This window comes from Phyllobates terribilis, unplaced genomic scaffold (genome assembly GCF_046119375.1).
Source record: "Phyllobates terribilis strain yellow unplaced genomic scaffold, ASM4611937v1 Scaffold_673__1_contigs__length_839561, whole genome shotgun sequence".
In the NCBI taxonomy this organism is placed as follows: domain Eukaryota; kingdom Metazoa; phylum Chordata; class Amphibia; order Anura; family Dendrobatidae; genus Phyllobates; species Phyllobates terribilis.
In genome coordinates this window covers 603976-628340 of record NW_027363433.1, presented here as the reverse complement: position 1 = coordinate 628340, position 24365 = coordinate 603976, and the positions used below count along the sequence as shown (strand labels likewise).

Below are 24365 nucleotides of genomic sequence, written 5' to 3'. Positions count from 1 at the left end.
CTGAAAACTGCTGTTCACAAACGCCCTCCATCCAACCTCACTGAGCTCGAGCTGTTTTGCAAGGAAGAATGGGCAAGAATTTCAGCCACTCGATGTGCAAAATTGATAGAGACATACCCCAAGCAACTTGCAGCTGTGATCGCAGCAATAGGTGGCGCTACAAAGTATTAAGTCAAAGGGGCCGAATAATATTGCATGCCCCACTTTTCAGTTTTTAATTTGCTAAAAAAGTTTAAAATATACAATAAATTTCGTTCCACTTCACGATTGTGTCCCACTTGTTTTTGATTCTTACCCAAAAAATTAGAATTTTATATCTTTATGTTTGAAGCGAGAAATGTGGCAAAAGGTAGAAATGTTCAAGGGGCCAAATACTTTCTCAATGCACTGTATGTTGTTAAATGTTGGTGACCCAATAAAGTCTTTTCCGAGTGTGATACCCTCACCCTGTGTTGTCTGAGTAGTGTTTTGCCCACGGCAAAGGAGTATGGGCATTGAGTGGGATGAGTTCTGGCCTGTGTAGTCTTTCTAAAGAAATCCACGCCAGCGGATGAGAGCACCCAAAGACTCTCGTGACTCTAATTCACTAGTACAGAATAGCAAAGTAATAAATCTTTTGTTAGTGTGTCTCTGCACCATGTGTTTTATTCACATAGCTTCACAGTACGAATATTTACAGCGAACATATATACCCACACAACACTGCTGAATGGACAGTGCACTCACACTAAGCTCTGCGACATATGCACATTTACATACACACTGCTCTGCTACATATGTACATTTACATACAAAATCTCTGCTACATATGTATATTTACATATACAAACACAACTCTGCTACACACAGTAGCAGGTAAAAGTTTGGGCACCCATGGTCAAAATTACTGTTATTGAGAACAGTTAATCAAGTTGAAGATAAAATTATCTCTAAAAAGGTTCAAATTAAAGGTGACACATTTCCTTTGTATTTTAGGAGAAAAAATATACATATTGTCATTTTTTACATTTTAAAAATTACAAAAGTGAAAATGCTCCGATGCAAAATTTTGGGCACCCGGCATGGTCAGTACCTAGTTGCACCCCCTTTTTCAAGTATCAAAGTATCATTTTCAGAGTGCTAGGCAGCTGTTTAGAAAAATCCATGGCTGCTGGTTTTTTGACACAAGGTTAGAGGAGGTTGGGTTTTTATAAAGTAGGGAGCATCACCCGAACTTTCCAAACAATGATAGTGAAAAAGCCATAACTCTAAAAGGCTAATTAAGGTCTGAAACCTTGGTCAAAGGTATCTAAGCACACAAATCTGAAAGAATGCCTAAACTTTTGCATCGGCCCATTTACCTTTTTGCAATTTTTAAAATATATTTTTTTCTTTTGTCTAAAATACAACAAGGAAATGTGTCATCTTTAACTTTAGGTCTTTCAGAGATTATTTCATCTTCAACTTGCTTAACTGTTCTCAATACCAGTAATACTGACCACGGGTGCCCAAACTTTTACATGCCACTGTATGCACACTTACATATATACAGCTCTACTAAATATACACATTTGCATACACATACACTATATATACACAAACATGACCCCATGTTGTAGTTCCTTCAAGATCATGTGATTGATTACATGATCTGAAAGGTCCTTGAGCTAGTCGGGTGGAAGGTTCTTCAGCTGCTCACTCAGGACGTGCAGCTTCTGTGCAGGTCCTGGTACCTTCCTCTCATGCTCTGCACCAATCAGTTAGATAAGTGTGGAGCTGGAGGAGAGAGAGCGGTGCTTTCAGTGATCAGGAAGGACACTGTCTCATTGTTCTCCTCTGTCACAGAAATCTGCCTCCAGTCTGCAAGACGCTCTCAATTAGTAGCAAGATTTTTTTTTTTGATAAAAGTATGTCTTATAGTCCAAAAAATACAGTCAGTTTTAAAGCAATAGCTCTATCTCATTTAATTATACAAATGTCAGTTATCTGTTTTTTTACAGTTTGCCAATAACATATATAGTTTCTCTCCCTGTCTGAATTGTTTTCGATGGTCAACAAGATATAATTTTCTAGAAAATCATTTTTCACACTCTAGATATGATAATGACTAGTCTCTATGTGGGATTTTTGATGTTTAAAGGGGTTGTCGACTACTTTGACAACCCCTTCTCATTCCCCATGCTTGATTCTGTTAAAATAAAAACAATTACACAAACTTCCCAATCCAGAGGTGTCATCATTTGCATTCCCAAGGCTCATGTGAGGTAATTGTGAGCCTTGCGCCCAATCAGTGCTGGCGTTACTGTCCCCACCTTCAAACAAATCAAACAATAAGAGGAAGTCGGAGAGAAGCTGGAGCCCTGGCTTCCTGTTGATGTTCAACAAGTCCAAAGGCGGCGACAGTGAAGCCGACTGAAGCCAATTGGGGGCAGGACTTGTGTGATGTAGCAACCTCACATGAGCCCCTGGAATGCAAGTCTCAACACCACTAGAACGGCGCTGACACGGAATGTGATTATGAGTTTTTTCATTTTAACGAGGTCAAACATGAGGAATGACAAGGAATTTTCAGTTAAAACAATTTCCAATATACTGAACATGAAAAGGGCTTCTTCCCTGTGTGACTTCTCTGATGTTTATTAAGAGTTGATTTCCGTGTAAAACATTTCCCACATTAAGAACATGAAAAAGGCTTCTCCCTTGTGTGAATTCTTTGGTGACTAAAAAGAGATGATTTCATCACAAAACATTTCCCACATTATAAACATGAAAAAGGCTTCACCCCTGTGTGAGTTTGCTGGTGCTTAACAAAATTTGATTTGTGTTTAAAACATTTTCCACATTCTGAACATGAAAAAGGCTTAATCTCTGTGTGAGTTCGCTGGTGCTCAGAAACACGTGATTTATGGTTAAAACATTTACCACATTCTGAACAGGAAAAAGGTTTCTTCCCTGTGTGAATTTTCTGATGTGAAACAAGATCTGATTTCTGCTTAAAACATTTCCCACATTCTGAACAGGAACAAGGCTTCTCCCCTGTGTGAGTTCTCTGATGGGTACCAAGATCTGATTTCTTGTTAAAACATTTCCCACATTCTGAGCAGGAAAAAGGTTTCTCCCCTGCGTGAGTGCTCTGGTGACTAAGAAGATTTGAATTCTTGATAAAACATTTCCCACATTCTGAACATGAAAAAGGCTTCTCCCCTGTGTGAGTTCTCTGATGCTTAAAAACATCTGATTTCTGGTTAAAACATTTCCCACATTCTGAACATGAAAAAGGCTTCTCCCCTGTGTGAGTTCTTTGGTGTATAACAAGATTCCATTTCCGGTTAAAACATTTTCCACATTCTGAGCATGAAAAAGGCTTCTCCCCTGTGTGAGTTTGCTGGTGATTTACAAAATTTGATTTCACTGTAAAACATTTCCGACATTCTGAACAGGAAAAAGGCTTCTCCCCAGTGTGAGTTCTCTGGTGCTTAACAAGATTTGATTTGTGGTTAAAACATTTCCCACATTCTGAACAGGAAAAAGGCTTCTCCCCCGTGTGGGTTCTCCAGTGGCTATCAAGATGCCCTTTCTGGTTAAAACACTTCCCACATTCTGAACATGAATAAGGCTTCTCACCTGTGTGAGTTCTCTGGTGCTTATCAAAATATGATTTATCGTTAAAACACTTCCCACATTCTGAACATGAATAATGCTTCTCACCTCTGTGAGTTTTCTGGTGTATTACAAGATTACTTTTCCGGTTAAAACATTTCTCACATTCTGCACAGGAAAAAGGCTTCTCCCCTGTGTTGGTTCTCTCATGCCTAACTAGATTTGATTTCTGGCTAAAACATTTCCCACACTTGAAGCAAGAAAATCTATTTTCTGCTTTGTGAATTTTTTGACATTTAGGAAAACACTTTTCGAGGGGAAAACTATTTGCTTTAGGAGCAATTTGTTTTTTAATGTTTATTTTGTGACTTTGATTTTCCTTAGTAGTTGGTAATGAATCCGAAGACAGGACCTGTTTCAAAGGCTCAGATGACAGATCTTTGCTGTGAAGGAATGATGGTACATCTGGAGTAATGGCATTCACTTCAGTTGTATCCTGTGGGATCTCTAGAACATCTGATTTAAAAATTGAAGATACCAGCTGTCCCTCTGATCTCCTGCTACAGTCATCTGCCAAGAATAAAACCAATTGTTATATTTGAACAAAAAATATCCTTGAATTTTATATTTTTGGACATTTCTACTTAAACTCTCCGTAAAAATAGCAAGTTAGGTAAAAATATAGAATTATTCACCAAGACAATGACAGTTCATAGTCTAATAAGAAACTGTGAAGACCCAGGGTCTTCCATGAGCATAATACTACTCAGACAAAACAGGGTGAGGGTAAAACAGTGCGGCAATACTTTATTGAACCACCAAAAGGACAATAAACACATAAAACAGTCCCAGCAAATACCCAAGATGGTGCAAAATTACACAGTCTCACTCTTCCGCTAGCCCGCCTAGGAGTAGAACAGCTGCGACTTCCAGGCCTAACTTCCTCAACTGGTGGCCTCCCACTTTTGGCGGGCCCCCACACAGAGGAGGTAGCTTCGGAAGCTGATAGTCCATCGAGCAAAAAAGGCCAGGGAACCCAAGGGTCCCACCTTGGTCTACGAGAGTTTCTATGGAGCCAATTTTAATGTGGATACCCTCAAATGAAAGCTGAAAGTCTGAACTTCAACTGCATCTGAATTGTTTTGTTTAAAATTCATTATGGTACTGTCTAAAATCAAAATTAGAAAAATGTTGTCTCTGTCCAAATATATATGGACCTAACTGATATATATATATATATATATACATACACACACACAGGGTGGTCCAAAAGTAGGTGGACAGAAAATAAAAACATTTGAGTTAGGCTGTTGCTGTCACTGGGGAACAACTTGATTCATTATAATTTTGAGATACTTATCTCCTGTGACTGTTCCATCAAAAAATATTGGTCCTAAAACACCAAAACTTGAAATCCCACCCCAAACATTGACACCAGGCTCATTTAGTTGTTGCTCTAATGTTAAATGCATGTTCTCATTATACCAGTAAATACAATTATGTCTGTTAATATGGCCGGAGAATTTGAAAGAAGCTTCATCACTCCACATAATGTTATCTAAAATTACTGGATTTTCTTCAATTTATTTAAGCATAATCTCACTAAATTGTAGCCACCTGTCTGGATCATCCTCCAATAAACCATGAATTAGACGTGGACGATAAGCTTTCCACCCAACAGATTTCAGGATTCGCATGATAGAAGCTCGTGAAATTCACAATTCCAAAGAGGCTCTTCTGGTGGACTTTTTTGGACTCTGAACAAATGTTTCAGCAACAAGTTGTTTATTATCTGTACAGTTTTTGGAGCATTAAGGATTGAGCCAGTGGCATTGAATTTGTCACGAATGCGGTAAATGGTTTGTCTCTTTGGGGCTTGAGTATCAAATGTTTCAACCCAACTTGCTCTAACGGTCTCAGCATTTTGAGATTTCCAATACTCTGTTAAAATCCATTTTCTTTGATCTGTATTTAAATTATTTGCCATTATGTGTTATCTGAATCATCTGAAAAGAAAACAGATTTGGGGGAGATCTATCTGTGAAAACTAGATCTGTGAAACTGGCTCAGTTGCCCTTAGCAACCAATCAGATTCCACCTTTCATTTTCCAAAGAGTCTGTGAGGAATGCCTTTATTTGTGAAAAAAATGGAAATTTGGCAAAAATTTGACAATTTTGCAATTTTCAAAATTAGATTTTTTATGAATTTTTATTCAGAGAGATATGTCACACAAAATAGTTAATAAATAACATTTCCCACATGTCTACTTTACATCAGCACAATTTCGAAACCAAAATTTTTTTTTATTAGGGAGCTATAAGGGTTCAAAGTTGACCAGCGATTTCTTATTTTTTCAACAAAATTTACAAAACCATTTTTTTAGGGACCACATCACATTTGAAGTCACTTTGAGGGGTCTTTATGACAGAAAATACCCAAAAGTGACACCATTCTAAAAACTGCAACCCTCAAAGTGCTCAAAACCACATCCAAGAATTGTATTAACCCTTCAGGTGCTTCATAGGATTTTTTGGAATGTGGAAGAAAAAAATTAACATTTAACTTTTTTCCCAAAAATGTTACTTTAGACCCATTTTTTTTTAAATTTTCGCAGGGGTAACAGGAAAAAATGGACCACAAAATTTGTTGTGCAATTTCCCCAGAGCACGCAGATACCCAATATGTGGGGAAAAAACACTGTTTGGGGGCACAGCAGGGTTCAGAAGGGAAGGAGCTACATTTGACTTTTTGAATGTAAAATTTGCTTGAATAATTAGCAGACGCCATGTTGCGTTTGGGGAGCCCCTGATGTGCCTAAACAGTGGAAACCCCCCACAAGTGACACCATTTTGGAAACTAGACCCCTTAGGGAACTTATCTAGATGTGTGGTGAGCACCTTGAACCCCCATGTGCTTCAAAGAAGTTTATAACATGGAGCTGTGAAAATAAAATTTTCACATTTTTCCCACAAAAATGTTTTTCAGCCCCCAGTTTTGCATTTTCATAAGGGTAACAGGAGAAATTGCACCATGCATCTTGTTGTGTAATCTTTCCTAAGTAAGCCGATACCCCATATGTGGGGGAAAACCAATGCTTGGGCATACGGCAGAGTTCGGAAGGGGAAGAGCACCATTTGACTTTTTGAATGTAAAATTTGGTTGAATAATTAGCGGATGTGCCCCTGATGGCCGCGAAGCATATGGGGCGGACACTCGAGCATGTCACTTGAGCACTCGCGATACTCGAGCACCCGATGCAAACTCAAGTAGCGAGCACTTGCGCTCAACACTAGTTGCCATATTGTTACCTTTTTCTTTTTTACTTTTGAAAAAAATCCCAACCCTAACCCTAGCCCAACCCTAACCCTACCCTAACCTGAACCCTTACCCTACCCAACCCTAGCTGAACCCTAACTCTATCCCAACCCCAACACTAACCCTAGCCCAACCCTAACCACAACCTCAACCCTAACCCTAGCCCAACCCTAACCCTAGCCCAACCCTAACCCTAGCCCAACCCTAACCCAACCCTAACCCTAAACCCAACCCTAACCCTAACCCTAGCGTTTATTTTTTATGCCGTTCCTCATGCAGTATAAGTGATTAGACGACTTTATTCTTCGGGTCAGTGCGATTACAGTGATGCCAGGATCATATTGAGTTTTTAGGATTGACAGCTGTCACACACTAAAAGACGCTTTTTTTGTAAAATCTAGTTTTTGCATCGCCATATTTTGAGAGCTATAATTTTTCCATATTTTGGCCGATAGAGTCATGTGACGCTTGTTTTTTGCGGGATGAGTTGACGTTTTTATTGCTGCCATTTTCAGGCACGTGACATTTTTTGATCGCTTTCTATTCCGATTTTTGGGAGGCAGAATAAATAAAAACCAACAATTCAGGAATTGTTTTTTTAATTTTTTTTTATTCTGTTCCGCGTGTGGTAAAATTGATAAGGCAGATTTATTCTTCGGGTCAGTACGTTTACAGCGGTACCACATTTATATAGTTTTTATAAGTTTTGGCGCTTTTACACAATAAAAGCTATTTTTTAGAAAAAAAAAGTTTTGGAAACGCTTTATGATGAGAGCTATAACTTTTTTATATTTTGGCTGATGGAGCTGTATGGCAGCTTGTTTGTTTGCGGGACAAGATGACGCTTTCAGGGGTACCATTTTTATTTACATTCGTCTTTTTGATCGCGTGTTATTCCATTTTCTGTTTGGCGGTATGATGATAAAGCATTGTTTTTTGCTTCGTTTTTTTTTTTTTTTTTACCGTGTTCACTAAAGGGGTTAACTAGTAGGACAGTTTTACGGGGCAGGTCGTTCTGGACGCAGCGATACCAAATATGTGTTTTTTTTTCATAATATTTATTGATGGGTACATTATAGTTTTATTTTTGGTGGATTATTATTTATTATTTTTATAATTTTTTACAAATTTGTTTTTATTTATTTTTTTCATTTTTTAACACTTTTTTTTATTTTTATTCTTTGTCCCACTATGAGACTTTCACTTTTTTTTATCCTGATCGCCTGTATGGCATAGGGGTGGAGCACCATCCCTGTGCTATACAGGCTGTCAACGCTGCAGATGCAGAAGATACTTTGGTCATGCACTGCGCATGACCAAAGTATCTTCCTGCTGTCTGGGGACCCGATGTTGTCATGACGACATTGGGTCGTCATGGCAACATCCAGGAAGCAGCGGCAGACAGCGTTAGACACCGGCAGGAGAGGTGAGTATCGCGATCACCTCCCCTTGCCACCGTAATGCTGCGATAGGTACGGGACCGCTCTCAGCACATAGCACCGGGTGTCAGCTGTGACAATCAGCTGACACCCGGTGGCGATCGCACCTGCACAGCCTGTGTGCGGGCAGGATCGCCATGACGTACCAATACGTATCTGGCTCTTAAGTCCCAGGGCGCAGATACGCATTAGTACGTCTTGGGCTTTAAAGAGGTTAATCCCATAGAAACGTTATGGGGGAGTTGAAGCTCTGAGTTGCCAAGCGACAGCCTCAAAATTGTAATTATTTAGAGATGATCTGCAAAGAGGAGTGAATCAAAATTCCTCCTGACATGTGCGCAAACCTCATCATCAACTACAAAAAACGTCTGACTGCTGTGCTTGCCAACAAGGGTTTTGCCACCAAGTATTACATGTTGTTTGTCAGAGGGATCAAATACTTATTTCTCACTGCAAAATGCAAATAAATTTATCGAATTTATACAATGCGATTTTCTTGATTTTTGGGGGGATATTCTATCTCTCAATGTTAAACTTAACCTACCCTTAAAATTATAGACTGTTCATATCTTTGCCAGTGGGCAAACTTACAAAAACAGCAAGGGATCAAATAAATATTTCCTTCACTGTATGTCCCTTAGATAGTTACAACTGTCCTTTCAAGTACACATTCACAGGTCAAAAATAAGGGAAGATATTATTCCACTGGGCTCACGTCTCATTGTTTGTGCATTTAATCAATTTACATAGTTGGTATAGCAGGAGGACTCTTGTAAATCAATAATTAGGTGGCTTTAATACAATATGTAATTAGCATATTAACAAACATCTTTGTTTCCAGACCAAGAGAAGTCAACATTTAGGTTTATACACATAATAGTATGTCCTGCTTGACCAGCCAAAGAAAAATACATGCATTCACAAGTCAATACAAACACAATAGTGTATTTCTCTTGGCTTAACAAACATAGACGTCTGGCTGATTAAGATTAGAAGCTGTTTCGTCACAGAAACCTCACAGGATGAACCAGTTGAGCGTGGTGTTCAACTGTTTGTTTATTCTGCCTCTCAAATATGGAATAAAAAGCCACCAATGTTATGTTGGCAAAAATAATAAAAACTTCAACTCATCTCACAAAAAACAAGTCCCCACTCATCTATCAGTGGAAAAACTGAGGTTTCCACATTTGCAGCACAATGGCTCTTGAAAAGCAACATGGCTTCTATAAACCTATGCACCAATATTGTTATGATCTGCAACATAAACTAAGGAAAGAATGGGAAAAGCTGTTCCTACAGTAAGGCTAAGCTGAATCCCTACGATGCAGCGGGCAGCCTGTTCCTTGTGAATAGACCCGCCTTAGTCCTCGGCTAGTCTGAACGGAGACCTATAGAATAAAGGCAGGGGTCCCTAAAAGAACTAAGGACTGGGACAAAAATGGGACACCTCCTAACAGAAGTTGTTGCAGAGCAAAAAGATAAACTGAGAAAAAGTACTAGAGGTCCCAGAGGACCAAGCAAACTAGACAGAGATAGGTACCGAAGCACCTGGCTAGAGAGACAGGCAAAAAACACTGAAGTCCAGCAAAGCCAGAAGGGCGGAGCTGGAATATATAGGCAGCTGGTCACGTGACCGCAAAACACAAGATAGCACAAACTAACAGGAGGGTCCTAATAGTACCCCCTGTTCTATAAGGATCCTCCAGATCCTCCAGGCCCAGGCCTATCAGGAAACCTCCTGTGGAAAGCTTTAACAAGCCTAGGAGCAGAGACATCATCCGTCCTTACCCAGGAGTGGTCTCCAGGACCGAAACCCTTCCAGGAGACAAGATACTGTAATATCCCTCTATGCCATCTTGAATTCAAAATACGAGAAATTTCATATTCACCGTCTTCCACCACAGGAGGAACTGTGACAGTGGCGTCCCTATTAGAAACGTCAGCCTTTTTCAACAAGGAAACATGAAACACAGAATTAATCTTCCAGAAAGTAGGAACATCCAACCTGACAGCAGATGGGTTAACAACCTGAAGCACTTTAAATGGACCCACAAACTTAGGACCCAGTTTTTTAGAGGGAATCCTCAACCGCAAGTTCTTCGAGGACAACCAAACCATGTCACCCACAGTAAACAAAACCTCTTTACGTTTCCTGTCAAAATACTTCTTGGACTTCTTGTTAGCCTCTTTCAGGTTACAACGTACATTAGTCCAAACTCTCTCCAAATCACCGGAAAAATTCTCATCCTCCGCCACCGCCGACCCCAATTTGGAGAACGAACCAAAAGACGGATGTCTCCCAGTGCAACAAAAAAAAAGGAGAACACTCAGCAGAGGAGGATGCATGATTGTTAAGAGCAAATTCTGCGAGAGGCAGAAACTCAGACCACACCTCGATTGTCCGCCACAAAACAACGCAAAAACTGTTCAACATCCTGGTTCTTTCTTTCTGTCTGTCCATTAGACTCAAGATGATACCCAGACGAAAATGACAAATGGACTCCCAACCTGTCAAAAAAAGCACGCCAAAAGCGAGCCACAAACTGAGGTCCTCTATCAGAAACAATATCCGTGGGAACGCCATGGAGCTTGACAATCTCCTTAACAAACGCCTTAGCGAGTGCCTTGGTGCAGGGCAACTTAATGAATGGAACCAAATGACACATCTTACTAAAAGGGTCTACGACCACCCAGATGACAGTAAAACCCTCGGACACAGGAAGATCAGTAATAAAATCCATAGAGAGATGCGTCCAAGGCGCACTAGGAACCTCCAGAGGGCAAAGCAACCCCGCAGCAGGAGTATGTGAAGCCTTTGACCTAGCACACACAGTACATTGACGCACCCACTTGATGACTTCCTTCTGCCATCCAGGCCACCAAAAACTGCGACTGATAAGTCTCTTAGTCTCCGAAACTCCTGGATGACCTGCCAACCGAGACTCATGGCACTCCACAAACAAATCTCTCCTAAAGGCTCTAGGCACGAACAACCTCCCATGGGGAGTGTTAGATGGAGCATCATCTTGAGCATTCAGAATCCCATTCTCCAAATCGGAGTCCAATGCCGCCACAACTCCTTTCTGCAAAATGCTCTCCTCCTCCTCGGTACCGACCGTAGGAGAGAAGCTGCGAGATAAAGCATCGGCTTTAACATTCTTAGTACCAGGGATATAGGTAACAGAAAAATGAAACCGAGAAAAAAAAAGTTCCCACCTAGCTTGACGGGCATTGAAGCACTTGGCAGCATCCAGATAGATCAAATTCTTATGATCTGTAAAAACCTGAATAGGAAATCTAGCGCCTTCCAAAAAATGACGCCAGTGTTCAAATGCAAGTTTAATAGCCAGCAACTCCCGATTTCCAACATCATAATTGAGTTCGGTTTCCGAAAATTTTTTCGAAATGAAGGCACAAGGATGTACTCCACCCTTGTTCTCCTGAGACAAAACTGCTCCGACCCCCAACGATGAAGCATCGACCTCGACCAAAAAAGGTTTGGTCTCATCAGGCTGTATAAGGATAGGGGCAGAACTGAACCTCTCTTTGAGATACTCAAACGCTTCAATGGCTTCAGTAGTCCACTAGGTAGTATTCGCACCTTTCTTGGTGAGATCGGTTAGAGGTTTAACAATTACAGAAAAATTCTTAATGAATTTCCTGTAATAATTGGCAAAACCCAAAAACCTCTGTATAGATTTCAAACCAACAGGCCTAGGCCATTCCTGCACAGCCTGAACCTTCACAGGGTCCATCTCAAAGCCCTCGCTGGAGACAATGTAGCCCAAAAAACTAATTTTCTGCACAGCGAACTCACATTTCTCCAGCTTAGCAAAGAGTGAATTATCACTCAATAATTGCAAAACTTCACGTACACTCTGCCAATGGGACTCTAAATCTGGTGAATAAATCAAAATGTCATCCAAATACACAACCACATTCTTACCAATCAAAGGTCTCAGGATGTCATTAATAAGGTTCTGCAAAAATGCAGGTGCATTGGTAAGACCGAAGGGCATCACCAGATTCTCAAAATGACCTACCGGAGTGTTAAAAGCAGTTTTCCATTCATCACCCTCCTTCACACGTAACAAATTGTATGCCCCTCGGAGATCAATTTTTGAGAACCACTTGGCTCCCACTAACTGGTTAAACAAGTCAGGAATTAACGGCAATGGGTAGGAATTGCATACGGTAATTGTATTAATTTCACAAAAATCCAGACATGGACGTAAACCGCCGTCCTTTTTTTTTAACAAAGAAGAATCCGACTGCCACAGGCAACTTAGAAGGTCTAATGTGACCAGCAGCCAGGCTAGTCTCTATGTACTCCTCCAAGGCCTTTCTTTCAGGGATAGTAAGATTAAACAAGCGACTTTTGGGAAGAGTAGCACCGGGAACAAACTCAATGGCACAATCATAATCCCTATGAGGAGGTAAAACTTGAGACTCCTCCTCCGAAAAAACCCTCCAAAATCTTGAATAGGTACTGGTAATTCCTCTTTTTCCACAGCAGCAATGCGATCATTACAACATTTATCATAGCACTTCGGACTCCAAGACTTAATCACATTAGTAGACCAGTCCAACAAAGGATTGTGCAGTTTTAACCAAGGCAATCCTAGAACAACTGGAGAGGGCAAATTATCCAAAACAACCAAGTCCAAAATTTCTTGGTGAACACCATTGATAGTGAGGGGAAATGCAGCAGTCTTGTGAGTAATACATTTCAAAGGAGTGTTATCAATTGCAATCACAGAAATAGGAGATGACAAAGGTTTGGATTTCAATTTAAGTTTTTCCAAAAACCCTTTATAAATCACATTAAGTGTTGAACCACAATCCACAAATACCTGAAATTCAATCAAATCTACCTGCAGAGTAGTACACCCAGAAAGGAACACTTCTACAGAGCGTAAACAAGCTATACGGGCATAACTGACCTTTTTATTTCTTTACTTCAACGACGCTCACAATACTTAATCAAATGATCAGCTTTACCACAATAAAGACACAAACCTTCGGTGAATCTCTGATCTCTTTCTTGAGAGCGGAGTGACATCGCCCCAGCCTCCATTGGTTCTCCGCTGTCAAAGCAGTTTTTCAGGAAACTAGGACCTGAAGTTACAGGAGTCTTTACATCATTGACCCTGGACCTTATTCTCCTGTCCACACGAACAGCTAACTGCATAGCTTCTTGCAGAGTCTCAGGTGCAGGGAATGCAATTAGCAAATCCTTAACCCTTTCACTCAGACCAGCAAGAAATAAACTCTTCAGCGCCGAATCATTCCACTTAACTTCTGAAGCCCATCTCCTGAAGTGTGTGCAATAAATTTCAACATCATCTGACCCCTGATTCAAACGTCTAAGTTCTGATTCAGCAGATGAGATTCGATCAGGATCGTCATATAATAGCCCCATAGCAGAAAAAAATTCCTCAACAGAACATAAACACGGATCATTAGGTTGGAGAGAAAAGGCCCAACCCTGTGGTTCTTTGCGCAAAAGTGACATAATAAACCCAATGCGCTGTGATTCATTCCCAGAGGACCTCGGTCTCAAACGAAAATATAACAAACAAGCATTTTTAAAGGAAAAAAAATGTTGCTGTTTACCATAAAAAATATCAGGCAGTCCTACCTTCGGTTCCACAAAATGCGCTCCAGGACAGCTACTCACTGTTATGATCTGCTACAAAGACTAAGGAAAGGCAGGAGATCTGTCCCTACAATAGAACTAAACTAGATCCCTACGATGTAACGGGGAACCTGATCCTGCGATCAGACCCGCAAAAGTCCTCGGCTAGTCTGAACGCAGACCCATAGATGTGGGGGAGGGATCCCTACAAGATCTAAGGACGGGGATTTAGTTGGACACCTCCTAGCAGAAATAGTAGCAGTCAAAGACAAACACACAACAAAAAAGCAGAGAGGTCATAAGACCTAGCAAAACTAACAGAGTACGGCAATAGAGCAACAAGCTAGCTCAACAGTAGTAAATACAAATGAAGTCCAGCAAAGCCAGGAGGGCGGAGCCGGATTAAATAGGCAAAATGGTCATGTGACCAGCAAACTAAAAAAAAACCTATGAATTTTCTGTAATAATTGGCGAAACCCAAAAACCTCTGTATCGATTTCAAACCAATAGGCCTAGGCCATTCCTGCACAGCTTGAACTTTAACCGGGTCCATCTCAAAACCTTCACTGGAGATAATGTAGCCCAAAAAACTAATTCTCTGTACAGCGAACTCACATTTCTCCAGCTTAGCAAAAAGTGAATTGTCCATTAATAACTGTAATACCTCACGTACGCTCCGCCAATGAGACTCCAGATCCGGCGAATAAATCAAAATGTCATCCAAATACACAACCACATTTTTGCCGATTAAAGGTCTAAGGATATCATTAATAAGATTCTGAAAAAATGCTGGAGCATTGGTAAGACCAAAAGGCATAACCAAATTCTCAAAATGACCCACAGGAGTGTTAAAAGCAGTCTTCCATTCATCACCCTCCTTCATGCGCAACAAATTGTATGCCCCCCGGAGATCAATTTTAGAGAACCACTTGGCCCCCACTAACTGGTTAAATAAATCGGGAATCAATGGCAGTGGGTAAGGATTGCGTACAGTAATTTTATTAATCTCACGAAAGTCCAGACAAGGACGTAAACCGCCATCTTTTTTTTTTACAAAAAAAAAAAAACAACAGCCACAGGAGACTTGGAAGGCCTAATGTGACCGGCAGCCAAGCTTGTCTGTATGTATTCCTCCAAAGCCTTTCTCTCAGGAATAGTAAGATTAAATAAACGACTCTTAGGAAGAGTCGCTCCAGGGACAAATTCAATGGTACAATCATAGTCTCTATGGGGAGGCAAAACCTGCGACTCCTCCTCAGAAAAAACTCTCCAAAAATCCTGAATAGGTACAGGCAATTCCCCTCTATCCACAGCAGCAATGCGCCCATTACAACACTTGTCATAACACTTAGGGCTCCAGGACTTAATTTCATTGGTAGACCAATCCAGCACAGGATTGTGCAATTTCAACCAGGGTAACCCCAATATTACTGGAGAAGGCAAATTATCCAATACCACCAAATCCAAATTCTCTTGATGAATACCATTAATAGTGAGGGGAAATTCACAGACCTTGTGAGTAACACTCTTCAAGGGAGAGCCATAGACAGAAACCACAGCAATAGGGGATGACAAAGTTTTAGGTTCTAATTTAAGTTTTTCTAAGAATCCCCCATCAATTACATTCAGAGTAGATCCACAATCCACAAATACCCGAAATTCAATTAATTCATCCTGAGCAGCAGTAGTGGCAGATAGGAATACTCCCTAAGAATTTAAACAGGCAATACGGGCATGACTGACCATTTTTTTTTCTTTCTTCATACGAAGCACACAGCTTTTAATAAAATGACCAGAATTTCCGCAATAGAAGCACAAGCCTTCAGAAAGTCGGCGGTCTTTTTCCCGAGAGCGAGGTGCCATCGCCCCAATTTCCATCGGCTCTCCATTGTCAGCACCGAACCTCTCAGAACTCGAAGCTGACATAGCAGAGGATTTGCTCACATTAACCCTTTCACGCAGTCTCCTGTCCACCCGTATAGCTAATTGCATTGCCTCCTGCAAGTTTCCAGGTGTGGGATAAGCAATCAGTAAATCCTTTACCCTTTCACATAGCCCTGCAAGAAACAAGCTTTTCAAAGCAGAATCGTTCCACCCCACCTGGGCAGACCACCGACGGAAGTGAGAACAATATTTTTCCACATTACCTGATCCCTGCCTCAAACGTCTTAATTCAGACTCAGCAGATGAGACACGATCAGGATCATCGTACAACAAACCAAAAGCAGAAAAAAAACTATCCACTGATCTAAAGCACGGATCACTAGGATGGAGAGAGCAGGCCCATCCCTGAGGATCTTTGCGCAAAAGTGACATTATGAACCCTATGCGCTTTGATTCATCACCAGAGGATCCGGGTCTCAAACGAAAATATAATAGACAAGCATTTTTAAAAGAAAAAAAATCTTGTTGTTCGCCAAAAAATAGATCAGGCAGACGTACCTTAGGTTCAACAAAATGCGCTCCAGAACAGCTACTCACGTGTTGTTGGAGCTTGGTCACCTCCAGAGAGAGTCCCTGCAAGCGTTGAGACAAATCTTGCACCGAGACCATGATGGAAAACTGGAGGTCTTTCCTTAGAGAAATTTTTTTTTTTTTTACTGGCTGGACTTACTGTTATGATCTGCTACAGAGACTAAGGAAAGGCAGGAGATCTGTCCCTACAATAGAACTAAACTAGATCCCTACGATGTAACGGGGAACCTGATCCTGCGATCAGACCCGCAAAAGTCCTCGGCTAGTCTGAACGCAGACCTATAGATGTGGGGGAGGGATCCCTACAAGATCTAAGGACTGGGATTTAGTTGGACACCTCCTAGCAGAAATAGTAGCAGTCAAAGACAAACACACAACAAAAAAGCAGAGAGGTCATAAGACCTAGCAAAACTAACAGAGTACGGCAATAGAGCAACAAGCTAGCTCAACAGTAGTAAATACAAATGAAGTCCAGCAAAGCCAGGAGGGCGGAGCCGGATTAAATAGGCAAAATGGTCATGTGACCAGCAAACTAAAAAAAAACCTAACAGGAGAGTTGTAACACTCACGTGTTGCTGAAGCTCAGCCACCTCCAGAGACAATCCCTGCAGGCGTTGAGCCAACTCCTGGACGGAAACCATATCGATCCCCGAATATCTTTCCTATTAGTTTTTTTTTGGGGGGGGGGGGGGCTGGACTACTGTTATGATCTGCAACATAAACTAAGGAAAGAATGGGAAAAGCTGTCCCTACAGTAAGGCTAAGCTGAATCCCTACGATGTAGCGGGCAGCCTGTTCCTTGTGAACAGACCCGCCTTAGTCCTCGGCTAGTCTGAACGGAGACCTATAGAATAAAGGGAGGGGTCCCTAAAAGAACTAAGGACTGGGACAAAAATAGGACACCTCCTAACAGAAGTTGTTGCAGAGCAAAAAGATAAACTGACAAAAAGTACTAGAGGTCCCAGAGGACCAAGCAAACTAGACAGAGATAGGTACCGAAGCACCTGGCTAGAGAGACAGGCAAAAAACACTGAAGTCCAGCAAAGCCAGAAGGGCGGAGCTGGAATATATAGGCAGCTGGTCACGTGACCGCAAAACACAAGATAGCACAAACTAACAGGAGGGTCCTAACAAATATCCACTCTCAGAAAGTCAAATCTCCCCCTCGCTTCTGAGCCTTGCAGTGTACCCAAATCACATTTAGCATCCATGTATTCGGCATTACTATAGTGAGAAGAACCCACTTAATTTATGGTGTGTGTCTCCTGGAGCACAATCTGGGCACTATGTGTTGGGGAATAAAATGGCATATTTGCAATTTTCACTCGCAACATCCACTGCGTGCTAATTTCTGGAAAGTGGCTGAGGAGTCAAAAATAGTCACTATTCCTATAGATTAATTCACTGAGGTTCATAATGTCCAAAAGGTAATCACTTTATGGGGATTTTTACTGCTCTGGTTTTCTGCCATTTTGTTATATTAGAGCTTCTGAAAATGGTGGGTCCTATCTCCTCTGGGATCTGCTCCTGCGACGTCTGCTTCTGTCACCAGGAGCTGCCTTATTCATCCTGCAGGTGGAGCAGGTAATGGAGGAGACATAGGAGCCAGAAGCTCTGGATGGCGCAGGTTCTCTCCAGCCACTAAGATTAGGGTTGCTGGGACCAATAGTACCATCCAGTCTGGCAGTATGAGTGTGTGTGCTGTCCAGCTGCAGTAAAGGGCATGGTGCCAACTGGAAATCATGACGCCCTACTAAAGCTGGAAGCATATTGCTGGAAGCTGCCAGATACAGCCTTGTTCTCCTCTGGTGCAGTCCTCTGTGCTCAGCTCCCGGCTTGTGTATTTGTGACCCGGGCCCATTTACTGAGTACTTTTGTGTCTCCTGACTTTTCTCTGCCCAGCTACCTGACTATTCTTCTTCCCATCTCACACCACAAAACAGCAGGTAACACCGTGGCCCAAGCCTAGGGGTCTCTGTGTAAGTCCAGATCCATAGAGAGGGGTTTAAAGGGTGATGAGCAAAGCAATCCGTGGGATCTAGAAAATGGAGTAGAGAGTGCCAAACTTGTTCAGGGAAGCCATCTTTTGAGCTGCCAGGTGATCATGAACAGCGCCCTCAATACATTGTGTCTGCAAACTGTTCCAGCAAGATCTGCAATCAAATAGCTAAATGGCGCTCCTTCCCTTCTTAACCTGCCATGTGCCCAGACAGTAGTGTACAACCGTATGTAGGGTATTGTCGGATTCAAGAGAAGGTGGAAAATAATCTGTAACGTCCATTTGTTTCCTATTATCCTTTGTGAATAAATCCAAAGTTATCACCATATAAAGTGACACACGTCAGATTTGAAAAATGGAGCCTGATTAGGAACAGAAAACTGGCTGCAGGAAGGGGTTAAATCAGAGTATTTTGGGCACTAACTACTGTAGTCAAAAACTGTGACTATAACACATGTATGAAATGATCAAACTCAACAGTCTTCATCAGTAAAAAAATTAGTAACTAGTGATGAAACCTCTCTGGGGTAATTAGATTATGGGGCTTGGTGGCTCTTGGCAATCTAAACTATCGTAAGGAACAATATTTTCTATTAAATGAGTTTCAAGAAGAAATATTAGACATTCAAAGAGAACTTTTTATAATAGTGCAGAGCTGAGGGGTCTTAAATTTAGCTTAGAGATATATCATGGCACAGGTGTAATGTTTTTATGTAGCTTATCTCAATCTTTTTTGAAGTTAGTTGGTTTTAAAAGAAATTGAAAAGTCATGATAAAGGGAAACTCTTTTGTTATTGTACAGAAATTCACACTTGGCCCTCACTGCACATTTAATGTTGTCGATTATAAAAGCAGAGTTTGGCCAGAAAGACTGGACTTGGTCTTGTAGGAACCATATGAGCACATTCAGCAGCAAAGAAGGGAGAGAAGGTAGATTCATCTAATAAGATATCAGGGTTCTAGGAAGCCAACAGCATCATTACCCTTCGCTTTCTCTAAGAGGCCCATCATAATTTTTCTTCAAGTGATTTTCTAACTTGTCAGCACATTCTACGTACACTGTTATTTGACTTTGCAAATTACAGATCTGGGCAGGTAACGGTCAGCGTCTTCTAATCCCAGAGTGCAGGTGGATTTTCCAGGTTGTAAGTTCTATAGAAAAGGGCTTTCAATACCCAAAGTCATTTGAAAAGTTTTGGGTGGAGGAGAATGTTGTGGTCTAGAGGCAAAATGGTGATCACACGATTGTGATACAGCAGACCCTACGCCAATGATAAAGCAACCACAGTCGGTGACTGAGAATAATCGGTAACTTCTCTACATTTAGTGGTCAGTACTCACCTGGGTAGTCATATGTAGGAATCTCCTCTTTACACCGCTCATCACCCCTCACATATGTCTCTGTAGTTTTAATATGGGTCAGATCTTCACCCTGAAACAAATATTGTAAAAGTCAAAGACAGATGGAGAAGTCACATCTATGATCAGCTCTAATCCTGCCATCTCCACCATTCTCATTACACAAGTATAAAACATATAATACTGGGGGATAAAACAAGACTGAGCACAAGACCATCACAGCGGTCTACACATCATAGGGGAGATCTCATGACACCTTCTCTCCATCTACCTGATGATCCTGAGGAACACTGGGATCTTCTTGTTTACAGTCCTGTAGAAGAAGAGGACGGGGACATCTCTCTGGTGTTGTCCTCTTACTGGATAGATCTGGAGGAAACACATACAGGGACTGAATTCATTCTTTACATACAGATAATTATAGGCTGTGTGTATTTAGTCCTGTCTATTACCTGATGTGAGGGGCTGGGGAACCTCCATCATGACGTTCTTGTACAGATCTTTGTGTCCTTCTAAATATTCCCACTCCTCCATGGAGAAATAGACAGTGAAGTCCTGACACCTTATAGGAACCTGACAAATACAATGACACCATCATCCCCCAATCCCTTCATAGCCTTACTGTGCAATGTCCCAGCATTCCCAGCAGTGTCACCTTTCCAGTCAGCAGCTCAATCATCTTGTAGGTGAGTTCTAGGATCTTCTGGTCATTGATGTCCTCATGTATCAGGGTGTGTGGTGGAGGACCCGTGATTAGGCTTAAGGGTATTCTCCATTCCTCAGACACAGGGTCCTGACAGCGCTTATTAGAGGTCTTCTTCATTACTGTGTAATCCTGGTTATGGAGAGACACATTAATAAATCTCCCTCCAGACATTTACAGAGTCCTCACCTCTTCAGTTCTGTCCATCTGTTATTCCCATAGATAAGAATGATGTAATGTGACGTCATTAGAATCTCTCACCTCTCCAGTAAGCCGGAAGAGGATCTCTAGGGTGAGGTGTAATATCCTCTCCGCCATCTTGTCTCTGTCCATATGCATCTTTGATGGGTAAATCAGGAAAATTCTCTTCTATAGAAGATCTTCACTGAGAGGATCTGATATTGTAGGGACCTGAATGAGAAGAAGATGAGCCGATGTACCATCATAAAAATCCTGTGCAATAATACAATTACTGGAGATAATAAGAGGAAACATATGAGGAGATTTATAGTTTAATTTTACAGTATTTAGTTTTCTTCTTCATAACTACTAATAAAACCTATATCTTTTAGGCCACAGACCACAAGCAGTTTCTTCCTCGGAGTCTGCAGCTGAATACGTGTCACATAGACTCATCTTACATAACGCTAATTCTCGTCTCATTTACCGACACTGGAATCGGCATTAGTAATACTGCAGGAGATATTCATTACACGCGACATTAGAAATAACTACTTCATGATGAGGATTCTACTACGGCTCCAGAAACATAATTGGCCAGAGTCCGTCACCGACTACATCACCACCGGCCGTCTATATGAATGTTTTCCGTCTTCCCCGGACTGTAATCTTCTATCACGTTAGAGCTGATGTCTGATTCACACACAGAAATTTGAGGCTTTTATAAAAACTTTTTTATTTGCACAAACACCGCAGACAGAAATTATTTGAAGCCAAAGTCTCCATGTACAGTGTATTATATTAACATGTTTCAAAAGAAAATTGGCACCAACAGTTTGTGAAAAAAGAAAAAAAACATGCAAAAAGCATAAGATACATTTTGTTATTTTTCAATACATTAAACGTTTGTTTTAAAAAAAATAACTCTTTTGAGCACCAGAACATAGATGTTCACCGCAGGGATGGCACAGGTGCGGCTGCAACAAAGACCCTGGCAGTTTAACCACTTGCTGCTGTCAAAAGCAAACATGACATCTAAGAAGGTTTGACAGAGTTCACCACCAACCTCAAAAGGAAATTATACAATGCTCAAAAAAATAAAGGGAACACTTAAACAACAGAATATAACTCCAAGTGAATCAAACTTCTGTGAAATCAAACTGTCCACTTAGGAAGCAACTCTGATTGACAATCAATTTCACATGCTGATGTGCAAATGGAATAGACAATAGATGGAAATTATTGGCAATTATCAAGACACCCTCAATAAAGGAGTGGTTCTGCAGGTGGGGACCACAGACCACATCTCAGTACCAATGCTTTCTGGCTGATGTTTTGGTCACTTTTGAATGTTGGTTGTACTTTCACACTCGTGGTAGCATGAGACGGTCTCTACAACCCACAGATGTTGCTCAGGTAGTGCAGCTCATCCAGGATGGCACATCAATGCGGGCTGTGGCAAGAAGGTTTGCTGTGTCTGTCAGCGTAGTGTCCAGAGGCTGGAGGCGCTACCAGGAGACAGGCCAGTACACCAGGAGACGTGGAGGGGGCCGTAGAAGGGCAACAACCCAGCAGCAGGATAGCTACCTCAGCCTTTGTGCAAGGAGGAACAGGAGGAGCACTGCCAGAGCCCTGCAAAATGACCTCCAGCAGGCCACAAATGTGCATATGTCTGCACAAACGGTTAGAAACCGATTCTATGAGGGTGGAATGAGGGCCCGACGTCCACAGAGGGGGGTTGTGTTCACAGCCCAACACCATGCAGGACGCTTGGCATTTACCACAGAACACAAGGATTGGCAAAGTCGCCACTGGCACCCTGTGCTCTTCACAGATGAAAGCAGGTTCACACTGAGCACATGTGACAGACGTGACAGAGTCTGGAGACGCCGTGGAGAGCAATCTGCTACCTGCAACATCCTTCAGCATGACCGGTTTGGCAGTGGGTCAGTAATGGTGTGGGGCAGCATTTCTTTGGAGGGCCGCACAGCCCTCCATGTGCTCGCCAGAGGTAGCCTGACTGCCATTAGGTACCGAGATGAGATGCTCAGACCCCTTGTGAGACCATATGATGGTGCGGTTGGCCCTGGGTTCCTTCTAATGCAGGACAATGCCAGACCTCATGTGGCTGGAGTGTGTCAGCAGTTCCTGCAAGATGAAGGCATTGAAGCTATGGACTGGCCCGCCCGTTCCCCAGACCTGAATCCGATTGAGCACATCTGGTACATCATGTCTCGCTCCATCCACCAACGTCACGTTGCACCACAGATTGTCCAGGAGTTGGTGGATGCTTTAGTCCAGGTCTGGGAGGAGATCCCACAAGAGACCATCCGCAACCTCATCAGGAGCATGCCCAGGCGTTGTAGGGAGGTCATACAGGCACGTGGAGGCCACACACAATACTGAGCCTCATTTTGACTTGTTTTAAGGACATTACATCAAAGTTGGATCAGCCTGTAGTGTGTTTTTCCACTTTAATTTTGGGGGTGACTCCAAATCCAGGCCTCCATTGGTTAATAAATTTGATTTAAATTGATGATTTTTGTGTGATTTTGTTGTCAGCACATTCAACTTTGTACAGAACAAAGTATTCAATGAGAATATTTCATTCATTCAGATCTAGGATGTGTTATTTGAGTGTTCCCTTTATTTTTTTGAGCAGTGTATATATGTATTTGGCAGTGTCATATCTCCTGACTCTGCAGATCGCATGCTGTCGTTGTACTTGGCAGGCCCGGACCAGACGGTATGGAGATGAATAGGGGATGCCAAAGTCCTAAAATAAACTTTTCTTTACTTAACAAGAAGAATTTTTTTTTTGTCTTGCAGCGCTAGTGCACAGTGCTCTGCATCTGCACTGTTCACCGCTGTCTGCAAGGTCTGTGTGTGTGAGTGCAGCTCACGCTGTAGTGTGTGCTTCAGCCACGTCTGGTTGTAGTGCGCTCAGCGTGCGTCACTGCCTCACACATTGTCCTTTTTTGCAAATTGCTAATTTTTCCTGATTTCTCCTATTAGTGTGGTGGTTCCATCCATATTCAGCTAGATTGGTTCCAAACACAATATATAGGAGTAGATAGAGGAGCCTTTCTGCAGCCTTGTGCCCTGTAGCCCCAACCAGATTAGCTAATACTAATACCTACTTTTTGTAGCCTCATCTATTGCATTGTAGGTTACCTTCCTGCATTGTAATAGCTACAAAAAGTTTGTGATACTATCGGTATTACATCTTTGGGCACATCCAGTGTCTTTTTGTGACAAAAAAAAACTAAATAAAGTTCACCAAACACTCCACTTTACAGTTGTGTAGGCCACATTAGCTCATATTAAAGTCTAGTCCACACTTTATAAAATTAGTGTTTCTTATACCTGTTAGCAGCTGTTCAGGAATAAGCACACTAAGCCCTTACTACTTTTCTGCCTATATTTATCAGTCTACCAAGATGAAGAAGGCAGGGAGTAAGGCATGTGGTCGTGGAGTTTCTGCAGGGAGAGGACGTGAAGATTCTGTGCCTGCAGGGAGAGGACGTGGGGATTCTGTGCCTTCTGCGGGCACCAGTGACTCAGCATCCCCCAGTTTTACCAGGGAACAGTCCTTTATGCGCAGCTTTGTAGGAGCTTGCCATATCCCACTGTTGCGGGAGGACCAAATTGAAGCCGTTGGCGGATGGATGGCAGCT

The 24365-nt window shown here is 41.8% G+C and overlaps 1 protein-coding gene across 1 annotated transcript in view; it reads right to left on the bottom strand.

The window, feature by feature from the left end:
- Positions 1-281: 281 nt before the first annotated feature.
- LOC141235452 (uncharacterized) overlaps positions 282-24365 on the bottom strand; it is a 36865-nt gene continuing 12781 nt past the window's right edge. Inside the window, exons 2-7 of the mRNA XM_073668132.1 lie at positions 20770-20919; positions 20461-20640; positions 20258-20378; positions 20077-20174; positions 19788-19878; positions 282-4149 (exon numbers count right to left, since the gene is read on the bottom strand). Of these exons, the coding sequence (XP_073524233.1) occupies positions 2738-4149; positions 19788-19878; positions 20077-20174; positions 20258-20378; positions 20461-20640; positions 20770-20847 (1980 nt within the window). The 5' untranslated portion in view covers positions 20848-20919 and the 3' untranslated portion in view covers positions 282-2737. The remainder of the gene's footprint in view (positions 4150-19787; positions 19879-20076; positions 20175-20257; positions 20379-20460; positions 20641-20769; positions 20920-24365) is intronic.